This window comes from Cricetulus griseus, chromosome 3 (genome assembly GCF_003668045.3).
Source record: "Cricetulus griseus strain 17A/GY chromosome 3, alternate assembly CriGri-PICRH-1.0, whole genome shotgun sequence".
NCBI lineage: Eukaryota > Metazoa > Chordata > Mammalia > Rodentia > Cricetidae > Cricetulus > Cricetulus griseus.
The window spans coordinates 20,495,295-20,516,472 of record NC_048596.1 but is presented as its reverse complement, the minus strand read 5'-3'; the positions used below and the strand labels follow the sequence as shown (position 1 = coordinate 20,516,472).

The window sequence follows — 21,178 nt, the reverse complement described above, 5'->3', positions numbered from 1 at the left end:
ACGTTACAAGCACCAAATAGATGGGAACTACTTTTAAAAAATAATTTTTTAACTTTTTAAAAATTATTTGTTTATTATATATACAGTATTCTGCCTGCACCAGGTCTCATGACAGATGAGTGTGGTTGCTGGGAATTGAACTCAGGACCTCTGGAAGAGCAGCCAGTACTCTTAACCTCTGAACCATCTCTTTAGCCCCATAAGTGAACAATTTTTTATTATTATTTTTTTTGAGACAGGGTTTCTTTGTGTAACAGCCTTGGCTGTCTTGGCACTAGTTCTGTAGACCAGGCTGGACTGGAACTCACAGAGATCCACCTGCCTCTGCCCCTGAAGTGCTGGGATTAAAGGCGTGCGCCACTACCACCTGACTAAGAGAACTGTTATTATGAACACATTCATGAACAGATTTTTTCAAAATAGTTCAGCCCCGATATTCTGGAAGTCAAAAAAGATAAAAGTTCCTATTTTTCTCACTCTGACAATTCATGAAAACAATTAAAGAATATGAGTTCTTACATCCAAATCCTTGACCAATAATGCTAGAACCTCTGAGAAAGGGGCTTAGACCATCTGTAATAAATTCACACAATAAAGAAAATTATCATTAATTGCTGATTCTTTCTCATTTTTGTGATTTCAAAAACACGTATACTGTACATATATGAGATGACACAATGAAATTCACTATCAAGTGTAATTAATATATTCTAATAAAAAGAACAATCATACACATGTCTATGATAGGACACATTTTGAGTCCTCTGTGAATTTACTCTCTTCCAGAGACAATTGCCATAAATTGTCTTCAAGTAAGTGTTTTCTTTATACTTGAGTAAATATTTATAGTTATATACACTTATTATTGGCATTGTCATTCAAAATGGACGCTTATGCTTTTGTGTAGGTGAGAAGAAATTCTTCCCCGAGTCATGCTCCAGGCTCCCAGAACATTCCACCACCTGCTGTGCAAAAGATCTCCCAGTATGCTTGTCAGAGAAAGACCACGTTAAACAACTGTAACCAGTTGTTCACGGTAACTAGGCCTTCTTAACACCCAGGGCAAAGGGGAGCGGTGGGGACTTGAGGTTTCTTTCCATGAGTCTATCAGTTAAATTACGACTTTTCTGGAAATCTGAGGATGCTTCCCCATGTCTGCCTGCCTAACCTGACCTCTGGTTCTCTGTCAAGTGGGCCTCCTTTTTCATGGACATGCAAAAATATATTCAGTTTATTGACTGAAGACAGGCTCAGCTGCTCTGGGGTCAGGGTTTGCCAGGGTAACACATTCAGTAGAGTATCAAGCAGAGGGCTTCTCAGCTCTAACTTGCAAGCCCATCTGTGCGGAAGAACAGGAAATGGGTGGCAGTCAGCGGGCCCACTGAGCCACAGCTGCATTCCCTGCTGGTAAAGAAAACATGAGTCACCTTAAATAACCTCTGTTCTGGGTCAGTGTGATGAACACACACCCCTTCATTCCACAAGCATTGGCCGTGTTCTATGTACAAGCTAAGAGAACCAGATGTCTGGGGATCATGACAGAACCCTGGCCACTGACTGTTGAGGAAGACAGCAGCCACGACTGCTGGGGACACCATGAACACCAGGTCACAGTTTAGTTAAGTGGCTTTTAGATGTCTAATGATGCTAAATTCAGTTTTCTTATAAGTCGTTAGACACCCGTCTTTTCCGTTAAATGACAGTGTCCCACAGAGGAGGATGCAAAGGTTCAGGAGGCTGATCCTTACTTCAAAGGTACTCCATTAGTAAAAGGGACAGGAGGGACTTGTGAGTGACTCTGACGAGCAGACCGGCTGATCTGGTTTTGTTTTTTTAGGATGCCTTTGATATCCTGGCTGAAAATTATGAGTTTAGAGAGAATGAAGGCTCTTGTGTGGCATTCATGAGAGCAGCCGCTGTACTGAGATCTCTGCCATTCCCCATCATCAGTGTGAAAGACACAGAGGGGATTCCCTGCCTAGGGGACAAGGTGAAATGTATCATAGAGGTAAGGGAGGAGTGGCATTTGCTGAACCTCCAAACAGGTAAGGGAGAGACTGAGGAGATCACATAGTTATGGACTCTCTCCTCCTACTCACTATAGCTAGACCACCATAGCCCAGAAAGAGAAAGGTAGAGATGTGTAGAATCCATAATCCAGCAAGATCCCAGTAGGACTATGTGGACCCAGCTAGTAGGGACAAGACGCCAGCCTCAGAGCTCAGAGTTTCCGGCTTCCAAGACAGACTGAGTGAGAAGCTCAGTGTCACTCAGGACTCGTCCTGCCAAGCACAAGGTGATGCTCATTGGGCTGATTCTGCAGCTATAGTGTTCTGGGAAGAGACTGGGCGGTAGTTGCATGTTTAACAATATTTAAGGATTTCCCAGCAAGGCAAGTTTGCTGTCCAGTAGCAAGTTTCAATCTAATCAAATGCAAGATACATTATTCTAGAAAAAATATCCCAGCTCAGATAACATAGGCTAGACCTCATAAGGGCGTGATAACTACTGGCTCTTCAGTGGGCCAACAATTAATCTAATGGATTGAAAAGTCCTCTTACTTTGGTAAGCAGAATCTGTTGATAAGAAAATTGTCAGGACTATTTGGACAATACTTGTCAGTGAATATTTTGTCTTAGCTTCTATGGATTCAGACCCTCATCCCTCTGTGTCCTTGTTCAAGATTATAAAGGATCTTTGTGTCTATGGTCAACTAAGAGTTTTCAGGAATACAGGGAAATCCTTGCTTTCTTCAGACCAGCCAGGGAAACTCCCCAAGTTTTGTGAGAAACCAGCAGCTGGGGCTGTGGGTTTAAGACTGACATGACGATTATATAAGGACATAACTCAAAATCTTTTGTTCACCCTCCATTCAGGGAATTATTGAAGATGGAGAAAGTTCTGAAGTCATAGCCGTGTTAAATGATGAACGATATAAATCCTTCAAAGTAAGAGGTTTTACATTTGATTACTGGGGAGTTGTTTTCTATTTACTCTCTGTGGATGGCTATATTAACTCGAGCTGCCACACTAACATGCCACAGACTGAGAGGCATAAATGGAAATGTGTTCTCTGCTGTTCTGGAAGCAGAAAGTTGAGGTCAAGATTCTAGATCAAGGTTCTAGGAAGGCCTCTCTTTATGGCTTGCAGTTGCCTACTACCTCCTTGCTGTTGCCCTCACCTGGCAGAGATAGAGGTGAACAAATGCATGGGTCCAAGTTTGCTTGCTCTCGGTTATTTTTCTTCACTCCTACACTATTATAGTAAGCATGACTCCATGCTTAGGGAATGGCATCTCCCACAGAGGGCTTCCTACATTAATTAATAGCCAAGCCACGCCCACAGACATGCCCACAGGCCAAAGTAGTATAGGTAATTCCTCATTAAGATTTCCAGGTGATTCTAGATTGTGTCCAGTTGACAGTTAAAACTAATAGCACACCTCCCAAAGACCCCATGTACAAAGACAATCACACTGAGGATTAGGGCTTCAACATGGGGTGCACAACTTAATCCATAACAGAGTCCCAAGAAGCAGACACATGAACAAACAAGGTGTTCCAGTTTCCTTCCATATGAAGAAATTACCTACCAAGAATCTGTTTTGTGGTTACAACTGTCAAAGGGACATAAGAATATGAATAGAGCAAACCTGGTCCAAACTCATGTCCTCATTGCATCTTCATTTCTGGGACTCGGGGTTGATCACCTCCCAGTTTCTCTGACCTTGGAGTTTCTGGTACTTTGGCCAGTTCCTTTAGTTCCATAAGTGATACAAGGCCTAGTGTATAGTGAGAACAGGAGCCCAGGCCCTAAGTACAGTTTAAGCCTGTAACCTGCAGTTACCCACTTATGGATTGGGTGAATATGTGGATCCTCCATGAGCACCCTCCCATCAAAGGCATGCTACACGATAAATGTAAGAGACTGAGCACCCCGGAGGCAGCTGGAGAGAGAACAGGCAGTCTGTCACCTAGGTTATACTGAAGCCTCACACAGGTATTGGTCTGCCTCTCACCTCTGTTTCATTTTGTGACACTATGGCTGTGAAAGGATTCTCCAGCCTCTTAAAGTTACCATCCCCAGGATCAAGAGAGAGCTTAGTGAAGTGCTGAGAACCTGAGCAAGAGCCTCAGAACCAATATACAAAAACAGGTGTGGTGAGTGGTGACCTGCCTTTTAAAGCTCAGCACCAAGGAGGCAGAGACAGGCAGATTCCTGAAGCTCATTGGCCAACTGTCCCAGCCTGAGGTTGACTTCCATTCTCCACATGCAGTTATGTATGCTTACACATACTGTGCAAATGCACACACACACACACACACACACACACACACACACACACACACACACAACTCATTCTCTTACTGTTTTCAAGAGTAACTGAAACAGTTTTGCTGTATTTCTTGTCCATATCCTGAGACTTTGGAAAGTGCCACTCCATTGTCATAGTGGTGACAGTGATGATTTTTTGGAACTAACAGCCTGCCTTTCCCTCCCTTTTAGCTCTTTACATCTGTGTTTGGAGTGGGGCTGAAGACCGCTGAGAAATGGTTCAGGATGGGTTTCAGAACTCTCAGTAAAATCAAGTCAGATGAAAGCCTGAGATTTACAAGAATGCAGAAAGCAGGTAATGGAATTGGGAAAGTCATGGGTCGCTCTGGGTTTGTCAGGGTAGAGTGATACGGAAGCCACTTTTACTTGGACTCCAGCCTTGGGGAGCCAGGTATATCTTGTCTCCAGCACCCGTCACTGAGTGATCTGGTTAAAACCTTGAGCCTTTGTTACCTCACTGATGAATCTGAGATAACCAGGGAATGCCCTGAGCCTGGCCTAGAGGAAGGCTTCTTCCTGGGCTATGATCACCTTTATCCAGGTATCATACCAGGATGGGAACTGTCCTGCTCCCTGCAGCCTCCTCTAGACACTTGGGTCTGGCTGGGTAAGAAACACGCAATGGAGAGTTAAGGACAGAGGGAGAAGCTGACAGGGAGGAAGGAGAGAAAGTGTCTGAGCAAACTACACTCACATGGGTTGGTTCACACTGTGAATTATGTGCTAGGGACTGGAAAACAGAAAAGGGAGGCAATATAGACACAGCCTTATCTGCCCAACCAGAGCCCTGTTGCCTAGGAAGAGACAGCAGTGCAGTGTGGAGATGGAAGAACTGTTACCATCACCTGGCAAGCCCCCCAGACCCTCCCATGGTGGCCAGGTCACTTCCTTCCATGGACTGTGCTGGTACCTTTTCCAGAAATGAAGAGATGTGATTCATAACCCCCCAATGTGTAAGATTTGTTTGTTTTTGACATGCAATAAAAATAGGGTAAATCTGTCTTCAAGAAGGAGTTACAGCCATAATTCCAAGCACTGTAGCTTCTGGAGTTATGGAGAATGGTAAAGTTATCAAGTTTTTAAATATGGAAGTATAGAGTCTTCTAGCAGAAGATACTGGGTATGTGGGGGTAATCAACAGTATTTATTTTTAGTTTACATATATGGATATTTTGTCTGTATGCATCTCTGCACCACATGTGGGTAGTGCCCATGGAGGTCAGAAGAAGGTGCCAGATCCCCTGGCACTGAAGTTACAGATGGCTGTAAGCTATCATCTGGGTACCAGGAATCAAACCTGGGTCCTCTGGAAGGGCAGCAAATGCTCTTAACCACTGAGTCATCTCTCAGATTTGCTGATTTCTGAATGATTTCGAATAGGCTTTATACAATGCCACACGGAAAATAAAAAAAGTCTAAGGAAAAAGATTTAGTGTTTCTACTCTAGACCCAGAAAGTACACATCTGGTAAGTATGTTTTACACCGGCTCTAGAGCTACCTTTAAGAAGAAATGTGTGTAATCATCAAATGTAAGTGGCAAGGAGATGTATTGGAACGATAGTGAGGACTGATAACACTCAGATGGGAAGTGGGGAGCAGCATCATATTTCACTCAGAGAGCCTTGAACTTGTGATCATTCTACTTCAGCGGCTTGAGTGCTGGGAACACAGGTGTGAGGTGCTAGCTGACAGCTACACTTTCTTTAAAAAATCATAACTTCGTGTTCATGTACATCATTGAGTGCGTGAACATAGGTAATTCCGGGTACCAACTGAGTCCTACCTGAGTGCCAGTGACGATGGCAATTTCTCTATTAAAGCCTAGTGCAGTGTTGCTCTTTAGGACAAACTCTTTACACACACACACACACACACACACACACACACACACACACACACACACACAGCTATATCCCAATAAAAAGTTGACTGCTAACAACAAAGCTAGAAAAGACATCAGTATTCATATGAAGCCAGCAGTTCCTCAAGCATCTGGCTTGGTAGGGATAGGTGATGGGGTATTTACTAACATGAGCATCTTTTCTTGGTCCTGTCAACGTGTTTCTGTAACCATCCCATTTAGAGATGGCTTTGAACCTGGGAACTTTGTTTACAGTGTGCTCAAGCCAAATGGCCTCTCGGCCACCTTTCATCCTGGGGCAAGAAACAAGGAGCAGCAGGTTTTCTGTGTCTCCTTGTGCCTCTAGAGGAATATGTCTCCCATTTGTCAAGTGGCCTTTGGGTAGTCCTTTTGGGAACTGTCAATGAAAGTGCAGAGTCTTTTATAGAGGCAAGAGTAATTGTCAGCAGACTGACTGCCCCCAACACACCCGGCTGCCCTCCAGCACCTACCCCAATCCTTGGAGCTAAGCATCTTTCCCTCTTTGCCTGCCTCCTGCTGGCAGACACAGCTTATTGGACAAGAAGGCTGGACATGGTGCTTCACACATGTAATCTCAGCACCTGGGAGGCAGAGGCAGAAGAATTAGGAGTTCAGAGACAGCTGGACCTTGCTCAAAAAAGAGGAAGAAAAGGGGAGAAGGAGGAAGAGGAAGTGTTGGCTCTTTGTCAGATAGGAGGAGTTTGGATTCCAGAAGGATTTGAATGCTTTTCCTTTAATAAGGACATTGTAGACCTCCCCATGAGAATTCAAAGCTCCACTGTAACCATAAAGAGCCCACAAGCAAATGGACCAGATAACTCCATAGATTACTTCGCTCTGTGTAGAGTCTGCCCATGCCTGGGAGCACGGGTTGAGACAGCCCCCTCCTGCATTAATGCCCGGTCATCTTATGTGTGCCTTTCTCTTCACTGGCCTGCCAAATGGCCTCTCAGGATTCCTCTACTATGAAGACCTCGTTAGCTGTGTGAACAGGGCAGAAGCAGAGGCCATCAACGTGCTAGTTAAAGAGGCAGTTGCGGTGTTTCTTCCAGATGCCTTGGTCACCATGACTGGGGGGTTCCGCAGGCAAGTGATACGGTTGTTTTACCCCTCTTCTAACTGCCTCTGAAATGGTGCAAAAGGCTCTTTCTGACCCAGTGCCAGCCTCTCTCTCTGCTTCTTTGACTCCTGTCCCATGTTTTATTTTGGGAGCTCCAAACGACGTGGCGTCCCTTGTACACACAGTTCTTGCCTCTGTGACTTCGGTCAGAAGAAATTTTCTCTACAATTTTGTAAAACTGGCTCCCGTCTGTCTTCTCATTCCTTAAGACTCGATCTAGATGTTGCTTCAGAAAGCCCTCCTTGACTCGATCTTGCTCTGTGCTGGATTAGGGACTTTCTTCCATGTTCCCAGATGTCGGATACACCGAGTGAGTTTTCTTTATGGAGCTAGTGGGGTTTAGTTCCCATTGAGACCAGGGCGTGAGCCCGATCACAAAGCAGGTACTCAAGGCTTTGGTGAGTCAGTGAATAGCTAAGTGAACTAGTCTTCAGAAATGCATGTAGTCAGTTGGATACTAATTTAGCCTCTGTATCAGAAAGGGGCTCATCCCTCCTGCCCCCCACTCATCCTTCCTGGTACCTTACCTGGTCACTTGGATCAAGGAGGACTAAATCTGAGAGGATTTCCCTGGACTGGGGCTGTCTCTCAGTTGGTGGAGTGCCTCTTATTGTGAAGGAAACCCTGGCTTGGATCCCCAGCAGCCAATAAACCAGGTGTGGTGATGTCACACCATTCAGATCCACCTCTAACCCCAGCACTGGGGAGGTGGATCTGGAAGGCAAGAATACAGGGCAATCCTCAGCTTCATAGTGAGTTCAAAGCCAGTCAGCACCATAGGACACCCTGCCTTTTAAAAAGGAGGGGAAAAAAGACAAAGAAAAATCCCTAATCCACACCACAATTCCAAGAAGGCTACCTTGTAAGGTATGGCCATAGCTTTTGGTTGGCTTCTTATTGTCATACATGTTTCTCTCTCTGTGTGTGTACTGGGTGTAGAAGTAATCTTTGTTACTTCCTTCCCATCCATATACAACAATATACATGCCACATATGGCTTTTCTGACACAAATTTGTTTTGTAAGACATAGAGTTGTACAACCAAGAAGAGCTGGTTTAAAAATATTGTGAGCATTTTGCATAACAAACCTCACACTTGGGACACAGAAACAAAGGGAGTTTGTTTTTGTTGTTTTGTTTTGTTTTAAATGAAGGGCTAAAATTCGAATTGATTTCTATTTTGTGTTTCTTTGAATTAGGGGTAAGATGACTGGGCATGACGTAGATTTTCTAATTACCAGCCCAGGAGCCACAGAGGAAGAAGAACAACAACTCTTGCACAAAGTGACAGACTTGTGGAGACAGCAGGTAAGGAGACCAAGACAGATGCTTGCCACTCAAGACCCTCTTACCACTGCTTTTCATTTGTTTCTTTTCTAGTGTGTGTATGTGTGGTGTGTGTGTGTGTGTGTGTGTGTGTGTGTGTGTGTGTGTGTGTGTTATATGTGTGCATGTCTAACATGTATGTGTGTACTGTATGGTATGTGTGTTGTGAGTGTATATTGTATGTGTGTGTCTAGTGTTGTGTATGTGTGTGTATGGTGAGAAAGTGTATGTGTGGTTTTGTGTGTGTGAGTGTGTGTGTGTGTGTGTGTGTGTGTGTGTGTGTGTGTGTTGCTTTATTTTGTTTATTCTATAACAAATAAAGCTTGCCTGAAGATCAGAGTGCAGAGCTACGCCATAGAGGCCAGGCAGTGGTGGTACACATCTTTAATCCCAGCACTCGGGAGACAGAGGCAGACGGATCTCTGTGAGTTCAAGGCCACCTTGTGTTACATGAAACTAAATCTGTTTAAAAGAGAAACAGAGCTCATGCCTTTAGTCCCACACTAGGGAGGTGGAGACAGGAGTGATATGGCTGGGTGGAGAGACAGGAGACAGGAGCTCAAGGCAGTCTGAGGTTTTGTAGAGATGGCATTCAGTCTGAGGATTCGTAGGGACAGGATCACCCCTTTGGTTTGAGGATTCAGTAGAGGTAAGTGGTTTCTCTCGTGGCTGGCTCCTCTGCTTCTCTGACCATTCAGCATTTACCTTGATATCTGACTCCAGTGTTTTATTATTAAGACCTATTAGAACTCATGCTACAGTGTGTATGGGTTGCCAAAGGTTATGTTGGGAATCATCTTCCATCACTCCTCCACCTTATTCCCCGAGGCAGGGTTTTTCAATCAAGCCCAGAGCTTGTTGATGTGGGTAGTCATACTAGCCAGCTTGCTCTGGGGATCCCTAGTCTCCCAGTTTCTGAGGCTGGAACTGCAGGCAGATTGTCATGTCCACCAAGCACTTCTGTGGGTTCCGGGCATGGGAAACTCGTGTCCTCATGCTTACATGCCAGTGCTTTAACCACGAGCATCTCCCCAGCCCCAAGCATTGTTAATTTCATGTGTTCCACGATCACTATATAGTGACTACCGAGTCAATTCTCAATTGTTTGTGACACCTCATCATGGCACCACACACAGCTGGCATGAGACTGACCAGCTTTGGCTCCTAGGCTGCACATCACTTGTTTGAAGAAGGAAGCTAATGAGTGTAGGCTGGGTCCTCAGAGGTCATGGCCAATAGCTACTGCTCAGGATGAAATCAAACCCATAGGGCCATCCACTGTTAATGGTTGAAACTGAGTTAAGCTAATCCCACAGCCAAAGCCATCTGACTTCTGGCCCTCTTGTCAAGCACCACTTCCTAGAGAGACAAAGGGCTCTTTCCCAGGGACCTGCAAACCTGGCTGAGTGGAGGAGGCTGAGCCTGAGTTTTCCTAGTGCAGCTTCCCTCTTCCTGGGCCAAGCTCACTGATGAGCCAGCGAGAGGACCCCAGACAAAGTAAAAACTAGAAATAGCCAGCCCCAGAGCCAAGAGCACTGTAAATGGAAACTAGATTTCAGAAACAGTTCTGAATCAGTGAGACCACACTTTGATCCCTGTCCCTTTCAGGAAAATGAGCACAGGTGACCAGAGCACCTGAGAGTAGACAAGATAAGCTCAGCCAGAAGACACTACAAAAAAGAGCCAGGACGCTTGCCCAGTGCTCTGCTCTGGGGGAGCGGGGGATGATGAAAAACTCTCACTGGCAGACCAAAGACTACCTCTCCCCCCAGGCCTGTTGCCAAGGCTGGAAACCCATGGGTGTCTGTTGAGCCCTTCTTCTCATGCTGAGACTATCTGTGACGGCTGGAGTGGAGAGGTGGCAGTTTCAAGGTATCCCTGCTGTGGTCCCCAGGCAGAGACAGGCATTATAATCCCAGGCCCTGCAGTGGGGCCAATGGTAAACCACATCTGATCTGAGACTTCAGAAGTACAATAACCAGTGGTGCAACCCAGGATGGTCCCTGACGGTTCCTGGTCCATTTCCTGTCTGTGCTAACAGGGAATTCAATGAGGGACTCTCTGGAGTGCCTGACAAATGGTAAATACCTAGCAAATGGTGGCTGTGATGATCACTGGCAGGGTTGCTTATTGAACTCTGTGTGAGAGCCAGGCGCTGGGCTGCCCCTCCCTTCCCCTCACAGACAAGGTGCCAGGCGATTTGGTGTCCCTGCCCTGGACACACCCTGGTGCCTCAGCTGTGAACTCAGCAGAGTTCTTTGAATTCGGCTTCCTCCTCAACTTCACTGCCCTTTCCTGCCATCCTTATACTGAGCTTTGCTTTACACAGGGCACAGCTTACACAGGGCACACACATGTGCTCACAGAACATACATGTATGCACATGTGTAGTATACTCACAGCTTACACATGTGTGCTCACAGAACATGCACAGCTTACACAGTGCACACACATGTGCCCACAGAATATACATGCATGCACACATATAGTGTACTCACAGCTTACACAGTGCACACATATGTGCTCACAGAACATACATGAGTGCACACATGTATACTCACAGCTTTCATGGTACACACATGTGTGCTCACAGAACATGCACAGCATACCCATAAGGTGTTTACATGTCTGAGGTGTGTTGAACAGTTCAGGGGCCTCAGTGTACTCTCCCATCAGGTGATCCATTTAGGGGTGTCCTTTGGAGAAAACCCCTGAGTCAGAGGAGGGAGAAAGGGAGATGAAGAACTTGGAAATACTGATCTCAGGGAGGTCAGAATTCCCTAGACAGGCATTCTTCCTGAATTCCCATTGTGGCTGCTGGTAGCTCACCACAAAGGCAGGGGACTACATGACTCAGGCTTGGGTTCATGCCCAGTGTGTGGGACCTGGGTACGAGGACCCTAATTGCTTCATGGAGTTCATGGAACTTCTGGGAGATTCAAATTGTTGAGAACTAGGGCATGGTGGCTCATGCTTGTTGTGGCTCATCTGAGCAATTCAGGAGGCCAAGGCAGAAGGATGACCATGAGTTCCGTTCCAGGCTACCTAGAACCAAAACGAGTTTAAAGTCAGCCCTCTGTGACCATGACCTTGGGTTCTTAATACATAGATTCAACTGATCTCGGATAGGAAGGGCTACTAAAAACCAACACACAACAAAACCAAAAACCATCCTCAGTCTCTAAACAATACAGTATGACAACAATGTATGCATTTACATAGTGTTGGGCAATTAATCTAGAAGTGACTGAAAGTGGACAGGGAGGTGTGCGGTTCATATACAAATACTCGGCCACTGTCATGAAGGACTTGGGCATCTGTGAATTTTGCTACCAGGATGACTGAGGATGACTGAGGGATGACTAGGATGACTGAAGATGACTGAGGATGACTGCCCTCACTTTGGAAAACTGACTTGAGTTTGAGTAGCTGACATTGGTTCTCCAAGGAGGAGATGGAAGGGACTGAGAACAAAGGGCAAGAAGGGATGCTGGCTAGAGGACTCCTCATTCAGCCCCCTAACAACCCTTTCTGCTCTTACACCATTAGCTTGGTGTAGCCTGTGGTTAATTGGTCCACTAAGTTGGAGGAGGTGGAGCTTCCTCTTTGTGTGAAGCAAAGTTGAACTGCCCCAGCTCCTCCACCCTCCCTACCCTGGGACTATAGGGAAGGAGCAGTAGGGAAACGCCTCCTTCCAATCCAGGACAGTCACTCGGTTTCTACTAGGAAGACAACCATGGGCACCTATGGCGAAGCCTGAGCCCACCCTCAAAGCAGTTTCAGAGGAGAGAAATCACATTGAGAGAAGTAGGGACAGGAAAGGGAATAGCAAATGGTATGAAAACCCAACAGAAAGCTGGTTAGGACGCTAGAGCCTAACTTGAGGAGGTACCAGGCTTTACTGCAGAGAGTACCAGCACCAGAAGCAACATCCCAGTCAAAGCTTTGACACGTTCAGGATCGATTCACAGATGGCCCTGTTACCAGCCAAGTGCAGAGCAGTGGAACTCCCAGGGACTGGCATTTGCCTGGTGTTCCTTTGAATCTCTTATTAATTTTCTGAACAGAAACTTGAGATGAAACAGTCATCATGGGCCTTCTCCCACTGCCTCCAAGATGGGCAGATAGTTTTCTCAGAAGCATCATTTCCAGGGCTGGGGTATACTCAGTGGTAGAATGCCTAGCTATCAAGTTCAAGGTCCTGGGTTCAATCCCCAGCACTGCACAAATGACACCAAACAGCAGAAACATCAGGTCACCGACTCCACATTGGCCTGGGCTTCCAGCCACAACCCTTTGGCCCAGTCTAAGTGATCGTCAATATGACACACAGGGGGCAGTGTGGTTTGCTTTTAAAGGAGCCAGGCTCTCCCTCGGAAGCAGACAAGGAGAGGTGGAGGCTCTGAAGTTTTATCACTGAGGACTTTGGGCTCAGTCTCTCTCATGGAGAAATACCTTTTCTGTAGAGAGAACCGGAAAACCACTTACTACATTCTCTCCTAGCTGCCGGGAGCAAGGACGTTTCCCTTCATGTCCCTTCAGCTCTGAAAAGGCTTCCTTAAGAGTCGCTGTAAGATGGCAAGCCCCCACCCACCCCAGGGTCCTTTCTGAACTCTCTCCCTCTCTTTTCAGGGGTTGCTTTTGTACTGTGACCTCATAGAATCGACATTCGAAAAGTTCAAGCTGCCCAGCAGGAAGGTTGATGCTCTAGATCACTTCCAGAAGTGCTTTCTGATTTTGAAGCTGTACCACCAGAGAGTGGGCAGTGATGAGAGCAGCCAGCAGGAAGGAAAGGGCTGGAAGGCCATCCGTGTCGATTTGGTCATGTGCCCCTATGACCGCCGGGCCTTTGCCTTGCTTGGATGGACTGGCTCCAGGGTAAGTGCTGTCTGCTGTTAGCTTTCCTGGCCCAGGGGAGAGCTGATGGCAGCAGGACAGAATGCTGGGAGAGCAAGGGAAGCATGCCCCCAAGCCTCTAAACTGGGGTATGATATTGACATATGGTCATGTGAGTCAAATTCATTTAGAACAGTTATCCCCAATGCGCGCTCACCAAGCCAGCAGCAGTGGCCTTCCTGGGGGACGGGTTAGATTTATAAACTCTCCACCCCACTGTATACCACTATATCAGAAACTCTAGGTAGCTAAGCCCAGCCACCTATGTTTGAAAAGCCCATAGGTAACTGGGAGGTATCTTAGGTAAACCCAGGAAGCAACAGAGAAGGGGGTGACCCAGATGGATTCAGGCCTTGGGCCTGCTGAAGGGCTCAGCCCTGTCCCTTCCCAGCTGAGTGATCGTGGACAAGTTTCCTATGTGCTACAAAACTGATTCGAGTGGCAACCTCAGGGGCAGCTATGCACAGCGTGCAGCAGCCCAGGCTGCAGCCTCAAATCCGTTGTAAACCATGATGCAGCTGCACCGTGGCACTGTGGCTTCTACCAGCTGCTTACGTTTGTCTGAAGCATCAGATCACGTGCATGCCCTCTGCCTCCAGTACTGCTGTAAGAAACTGGGGAGGTTTGTAAAATAAACTTTGAGATTCAAGATGCTGAGCCCTGCTCTATCCCTGGCTTCCCAGCTTCCAGGTAAAGAACACTGCTTGGACCTTCTTTAGGGCTAATAATGGCACTAACCCCACAGGGTGCTGCTGAGGACTCATGGAGACAGCGACTTCATGTTAAAACTGGAGTCTAACTAGCATCTGAAGATCTGGAGTCTAACTGGGCATCCAGCTCCTCCTTTAGGGGTAATGCATCCGCAGTCATACAGTGCAGTAGAGAATTCACAGAACAAAGCAGCTGTCCCTGAGCTGGGCACAGACTCAGGGTTCCACAAAAGCAGAGTGTTAGCACCTGCACCATAACAAGGCATTCCTGAGTATTTTATTTGGCCCTAGCCTGAGGCCATGAGATCCTGTTAGGACATATGGCGCTCCTTAGTTGTCCCTTTTAACTCAGGGTAGCATCCAAGGTCACTGGTAGACAGCCCAGGAGGGCCTGCAGTCTCTGCCACTCTTAGTCTTCCTTACTGTCCACTGCTGCTGCCCTGAATCCCCCATCTCAGGCTCTGGGCAACCCACTTTCAGGCTAAGAAGGGAGACGGTGGGTGTGGCTTGGCTCAACCTGAGGGAAAGAAGCAGGAAGGGACAATGGCAGTGACAGCTGATGTGAATCTGAGTCTGCAAGATCCAGAGGGAAACTGATTGATCTAGTATTTCTCAAAGCTTCTAAAAAATTCATAAACCAATTGTTTCCCTGGTAGATTTGGTTCCCAGTATGATGCCTGTGTGGCAGTGACCCCACCCTCACCCCCAGCAAGTCTCTGGGGCTCAGCAAAGGACTGAACTCTTGTCTTAGTTAGGGTTACTATTCCTGTGATGAAAGCCATGACAAAAGAAACTCAGGGAGGAGAGGGTTTGTTTCTACTTGTATGTCCACATCACTGCTCATCATCAAAGGAAGTCAGGACAGGAACTCAAGCAGGGCAGGAACCTGCAGGCAGGAACTGAAGCAGAATCCATGGAGGGGAACTGCGTATTAGCTTTGCCCTTGTGGCTTTCTCAGCCTGCTTTCTTTTAGAACCCAGGACCACCAGCCCAGGAATGACACCATTCACAATGGGCTGGGCCCTCCCCCATCAATCACTAATTAAGAAAATGCCTTACAGATGGATTTTTTTTGTTTGTTTTGTTTTTTTGTTTTTCCGGAGACAGGGTTTCTCTGTGTAGCTTTGGAGCCTATCCTGGCACTTACTCTGTAGACCAGGTGGCCTCGAACTCACAGAGATCTGCCTGCCTCTGCCTCTCGAGTGCTAGGATTAAAGGCGTGCACCACCAATGCCCTGCCTTACAGCTGGATCTTAAGGAGGCATTTTCTCAATTGAGGTTCCCTCCTTTCAGGTGACTCTAGCTGTGTCAAGCTGACATAAAACTATCCAGTGCAACTCTCTTGAGCCATTTTGCTTTTTATCATCTTCTTTGAGCCCTTGTTGCCTGATTCCCACAATGGCAGTCCTGCTCAGTAAGTCCACAGCAGGGCTTCCTATCAGCCCATAGTTTGCTAATTTCTTCTGTTCTTATAAATTGTCTGTGTCTTCTGTTAGACTCTCAGCTCCCCGAAGAACTGGCAGAAGCTGGTATTCTGCAGGTATTTGTTGAGTGAACTGTATCCCTCTTTACATGTCTCTGAAGGCCTTGGTCAAGGAGTTCAGGAAAACGTTTCTCTCTCCCAAACCACACAGGACTGGGAGCTGGGAGCAGCCCATCATTGACCCCGTTTAGCCAGCCACCATTATACTTCCAGTCTCTCCAGATGCTGGCAAACCAGTGTGAGCTGTGGGCAGCAGCTGCCCAGCCAAGGGCTGGTGTAGGGTGGTGGTGGGCTAAGCAGGAGCTGGTCTGTGCTATCAAATCTGCTCTTGGCAATATTCGATAAGTCTAGTTGCATCTGCACCTACTATGAAGGGCTCCTGGGTGGCAATGTCTCACCCAGCCCCAGAAACTTTCCAGCAAAGAGGAAATAATTTCTTGCCACTAGAGGGCACGACTGTCCCAGGCATTCTCACTAGGCCCAAGGAAAAAGTCAGCATTCTAGACCTGGGTTTCTCTCAGGAAAGCAGCAGCAGTGCGTGTGGTCCACTGTCCTTGTTTTGAAGGTTTGCTTGTCACTTGTCCTAGTCTTCAGATTTGCTCCCTGAAGCCTCAGGGTGTACTGAACATGAGAGATGTCCCTCTGGGGCAGGTGACTTCACAGAATCTCAGTATGGGTGGACACCACAGAGGGAGGGGCAGGGCCTCCCTCCATTCTGGGACAAAGCGAGGTTCAGAAAGTCTGGGTAGTGTGCCAAAGGACACACAGATAGGCCCAAAATCTGGGCCAAGATTTCTCCATTCTTCACCCTCTTTTATAATGATGATATTTGAAACTTAAAATGATTTAGGCAGCAGTTAGTCTGGACCAGGTATTTTTCTAGAAACAGTGCTCACACTGTCCATTTATCCAGGCAACATTATTCACACACCATCTGCAGCCTGCTGGACCCTGGCTGACAAGAGACCAAGCCAGTCAGCTTCCTGTTCACAATGAACTTTCTGTTCTAGTACAGGGACCCCAGAGCTCAGCCTCCAGACCTGGACCCTGCGAAAGAAAGTCACACCAGAATATATACTAGAAGATGGCAGTTTCAAACACCCGAGGGCACAGGGTGGCTGTAAACACCACGCACGGACAGTAATTTATTTTCATTCTCTTTGCAGCAGTTTGAGAGAGACTTGCGGCGGTATGCTACCCATGAGCGGAAGATGATGCTGGACAACCATGCTCTGTATGACAAGACCAAGGTAACGTTTTCTTCCTGAGGTGGGCTACTGACCTTTGCCCCTAAGCCCTTCACTTGAAAAGATTTTTTAAACAATTTTTATTACATTTATTTATTTTATAGAGGGAGAAATTAGTGCACATATGCCATGGTCTGCATGTGGAGGCCAGGGGAGCCAGTTCTGTCCTACCATGTAGGTTCTGGGTATCGAACTCAGGTCCTCAGCCTTGGCAGAAAGCACCTTTACCTACCCCATCCTCATTCCAACGCAAGCTGATTTTAGTGTCCAGGTCTGCTTGTCTTGGCTACAAATGTTCTATTCTCTGCAGAGAGATCAGAAAGAGCTCCTCAGATGACAGTCCCCACCTGGCCCAGGATGCAACTCTGGGCCTCCTGGGTCAGTAAGTGAGCTGATTAGGGGGCTCCAGGGCCAGCACAGAGGTGACCAGAGCTGATCTGATGATATTCCTGGAGTTTACAGCCATTTACTCCAATGAAAGTCAAGGCTCACCATGAATCCCAAGTGTTAGAGGAATCCCCATCCAATGCAGTCATGCTCTGAGTGGGTCATTAATGAGCATCTCCTACGGTAGAACAGCATGGGTGACCAGAGACGGATAGGAAGCCATCAAGCCTCGGTCACTAACCCTGGGGGACGCGCTTGGCGGTGGCACCTTGTTCAACTCATGCCTCAGAACAGTGACAAGGTACCATGTGGCTGTTGAAGGATTGACAATTCTACTGTCAAATCCATAAGCAAAAATATCTACTGTCTTATAGTGGTCAAGGACACCAAATTAGGCTTGGAGGGACAAGAAAGCATGAGATTATTAGAAGTAAGAATCTGATCTCCAGCTGGGTGTCGGTGATGCACACCTTTAATCCCAGCACTTAGAAGGCAGAGGCAGGCGGATCTCTGAGTTCCAGTCCAGCCTGGTTTACAGAGCAAGTTCCAGGACAGCCAGGGAGACACAGAGAAACCCTGTCTTGAAAAAAAGGATCTGATCTGGCCCCCAGAGGTTTATTATAGTTTAAAAGAAACTGACAACAAAAATACCTCAAGTGAAAAGAAAAGGAATATGGGTAAATACTGCTGTCTCTGGGGCAATGCAGGCTTCAGGTACAGCTACAGGTGTTCAGTGTGTTTTCCAGAGTTGTCTATGCTTTTCCCATGATTCCCATCCATCTAGTTACTCTAACAGGGAAGATCTTTTTTCTCATAGTTTTTGCATGGATTCTAACTGCTCATTGACCAGGCTTGGCTCATGTGCTCCTCTATTAATCCATTGCCATAGTTCTGCTTGGCCAGGCGTGGGTTGTGTACATCTCCCTAGAGATGGGAGCACCCCCACATCTTCATGGATGGAGGGACAAGGGAATCCTCATAGAAATTCAAGGTGCTTCTCATAGAGAAGGAGACAGTGGATGCTGGCAGAATAACCTCAGAAACTGAGAGTGTGGGTGGAGGCAGAGCCATGGAGTTCAGCAAGTGTCAGTTCCAGACCCAGGACTGTGCTATGTATTAGAAGATACTCAAGGGAAGAAGCACTTAGTCTCAAAGAGACCATGGGGTGGGAGCTGGAGGGTGGGGCCTATGGACAGGTATGGAAGACTGTAGAGAAGGCAGCACACACAGTAGCTTGCCGATACCAGCCTTTGTCCCTCTGCTGCATGTTAGAATAACCTAGAACTTTAAATAGATTGACAACAAGACCTCTCTGGAGCCTTTCATTTCATTGGACTGGAATGTGACTCAAGCTTCAGTGTATTTTATTGGGAAAAAAAAAAAACGAAGAAAAGAAATGAAAAACCTCATCAAGCAGTTCCAGAGAACAGTTATGGTTAAGAATAGGAGTCTAGGCTGGGACAATGGCTCAGTGACTGAGAACACTTGCTGCTCTTACAGAGGATCTGGTTTGATTCCCAGCACTCACATGGTGGCCCCAATGCTCTTTTCTGGCCTCAGGCACCAGGCATCAATATGGCATATAGACGTATGCATGGAAAAACATCCATATACATAAGCATTTTAAAATAGAGGAGACCAGTAGGGCTGGGGAGACGGTTCCGCTGGTGGAGTGCCTGCTGTGCAAGGTGAGGACCTGAGTTCTGATCTTAGCACCACGTTAAAGCCAGGAGTGGTGGACCTATCTGTAACTCCAGCCATTGGCAAGGCCAAGATGAGCAGACTCCTGGAGCTAGTCAGTCTAGTCAACTGTAAGCTCCTGGCTCATCGAAAGACCCTGGCTCAAAAAAAAAAAAAAAAAAAAAATAAAATATTAGAGGGCAACATTATCCAGTGTTGACTGCTGCCCTCCACATGTAACACACTAAAGCACATTCATTCCCATACATGTGTCCACATACATAAACACACACACACACACACACACACACACACACACACACACACACACACACACACACCTCTGAATAGGGTGTGTGTGTTACAATTGTACCTTAATCCACACGTGTCATTTTCCTTGATGGAAAAGTGTCAAAACTACAGGAAGCAGTAACTAGGACTTTTTGTTTGTTTGTTTGTTTGTTTGTTTGTTTAAGGTCTCACTCTGCAGCCCAGGCTCCTGCCTCTGCATCCCAAGTGCTAGGTGCCAGGTGTGAGTCACCATCCGGGCTCCCTCTCATCTTTCATACTCAGCAGCAGGGCTGGGAGTTTCAGCTGCCACTCATTCTAACAAGCAGCTGGATGCGTCTGTGCTGAGATGCTGAAGGAAAAGTCCTGAGTGTGTGTTTGTGTGTGTGTGTTTCTCCTTTCAGAGGGTGTTTCTTGAAGCAGACAGTGAAGAAGAGATCTTTGCCCATCTGGGATTGGATTACATTGAACCATGGGAAAGAAATGCCTAAGAATGAGTTGTTGTCGACATTGCTCTCACCAGGTTAGACAAACCGTGCTTAGCAAAAGATGGCTTAGGAAAGTCTAGGATTCTTTAGGCCTCTGGGAATGCAGACAGCAAATGCATCTTATGTGTATGTACTATGCATAGAGAATATTCTAAAGCAACCTTGGAGGCTTGGTAAGCCAGCACATGGCCGTGGGTCACATTCTCAAGCTGTCTGTCCCACTGCTGCGTAGAATTCATGGTCAGTTCTTTCAATAAAAATGGTACTGTCATTGGCGCTTCAATCAGAAAAGTGCACCAAAGCCCTCCTAACCCCCGTGTGTCTGGACCTCTGTATATCACCAATAAAAATATGAAACAAAAGGCTGAAGTTTTCTTTGCTTCCTTCAGTTATTAGATTTCTAAACACAAATGGAACCATGGAAGAGAAAGAGCTTGTGGTCGATTTTAAAGAGACACACAGGTATAATTAGTACATCGAGGTTCCCTGGGGGACTGTGGATCCCTTCAGGAGTGCCAGGAGGCAGGGTGCTGACTCCTAGTTGTCTTGGCTCTGCTCTGAGCTGGTTCCTTTCCTGACCATCACTGAGGTATATCAGGGATGCGTTCTCACTGCTCTCTCTCTCTTGGTCACACAAGCAATTTTCTAAACCACAGCAGGAAAAATCTCCCTTTTCCACCTGGAGCTCCCAGAGAGACAGAGTGGATTTCCTCATCTTGGGGTGCCCAAGGCAAGGAAGCGAGTGGGACCATGCCTCACTGATCGTGCCCCCTGCTTCCTCCAGGAGGGCACAGACTAGACAGAACCAATGCCCCAAAGGGACCAAGATAATCCATCTGGGCCTGTCAATCACTTGGCCAAGACACCACCCCTTGTAAGGTAGTTTCACCTAAAGCCCTGCTAAGGAGATAGGAGGAATAATTGTACTTTTAAGTCACTGTACATGTCCTTCCCAGAAGCACCCTTTCTGTGGAGTTGCTTACAGAGCCGACGTCACAGAGCTTTGCTGCACCTGCCTGCTTTGTGGAATTACTCAGAAAAGCCTAACTTTTCCTTTGCAACAGGCCAGCTGGTAAATCAGACAGAGGCCTGACTAATCCCCCAAATCCAGATTTTTTTCGAGTATCAGTTGGTGAAGCAAGAAGCAAAGACCAAACTGCTGTTTGAGTTTTCAGTATGGAGGTCCCCTCACTGCCTGCTGCAGAAAGTTTGGGAGCCCAAAGTGCCAGACAAAACACACTTAGGTTCTGGCCAGCATCTGAGGGAAAGAGGCAGAAAAAACGAAAAGGGGAAAGTGGCACCCTTAATGTAGGGAAAAAGAACCACAGATGGTT

The 21,178-nt window shown here is 46.8% G+C and overlaps 1 protein-coding gene across 2 annotated transcripts in view; it reads left to right on the top strand.

The window, feature by feature from the left end:
• The window catches only part of Dntt (DNA nucleotidylexotransferase), a 35,083-nt gene extending 14,912 nt beyond the window's left edge, over positions 1-20,171 (top strand). The window contains exons 3-11 of one of the 2 annotated variants that reach the window (XM_027407480.2): positions 908-1,036; positions 1,838-2,008; positions 2,877-2,948; positions 4,508-4,631; positions 7,173-7,305; positions 8,539-8,647; positions 13,298-13,543; positions 16,924-17,004; positions 19,761-20,171. In XM_027407480.2, the coding sequence (XP_027263281.1) occupies positions 908-1,036; positions 1,838-2,008; positions 2,877-2,948; positions 4,508-4,631; positions 7,173-7,305; positions 8,539-8,647; positions 13,298-13,543; positions 16,924-17,004; positions 19,761-19,847 (1,152 nt within the window). In that variant the 3' untranslated portion in view covers positions 19,848-20,171. Of the gene's footprint in view, positions 1-907; positions 1,037-1,837; positions 2,009-2,876; positions 2,949-4,507; positions 4,632-7,172; positions 7,306-8,538; positions 8,648-13,297; positions 13,544-16,920; positions 17,005-19,760 lie in introns of both variants that reach the window. The other variant, XM_027407479.2, reaches the window with a different exon arrangement.
• The last annotated feature ends 1,007 nt before the right edge of the window (positions 20,172-21,178 follow it).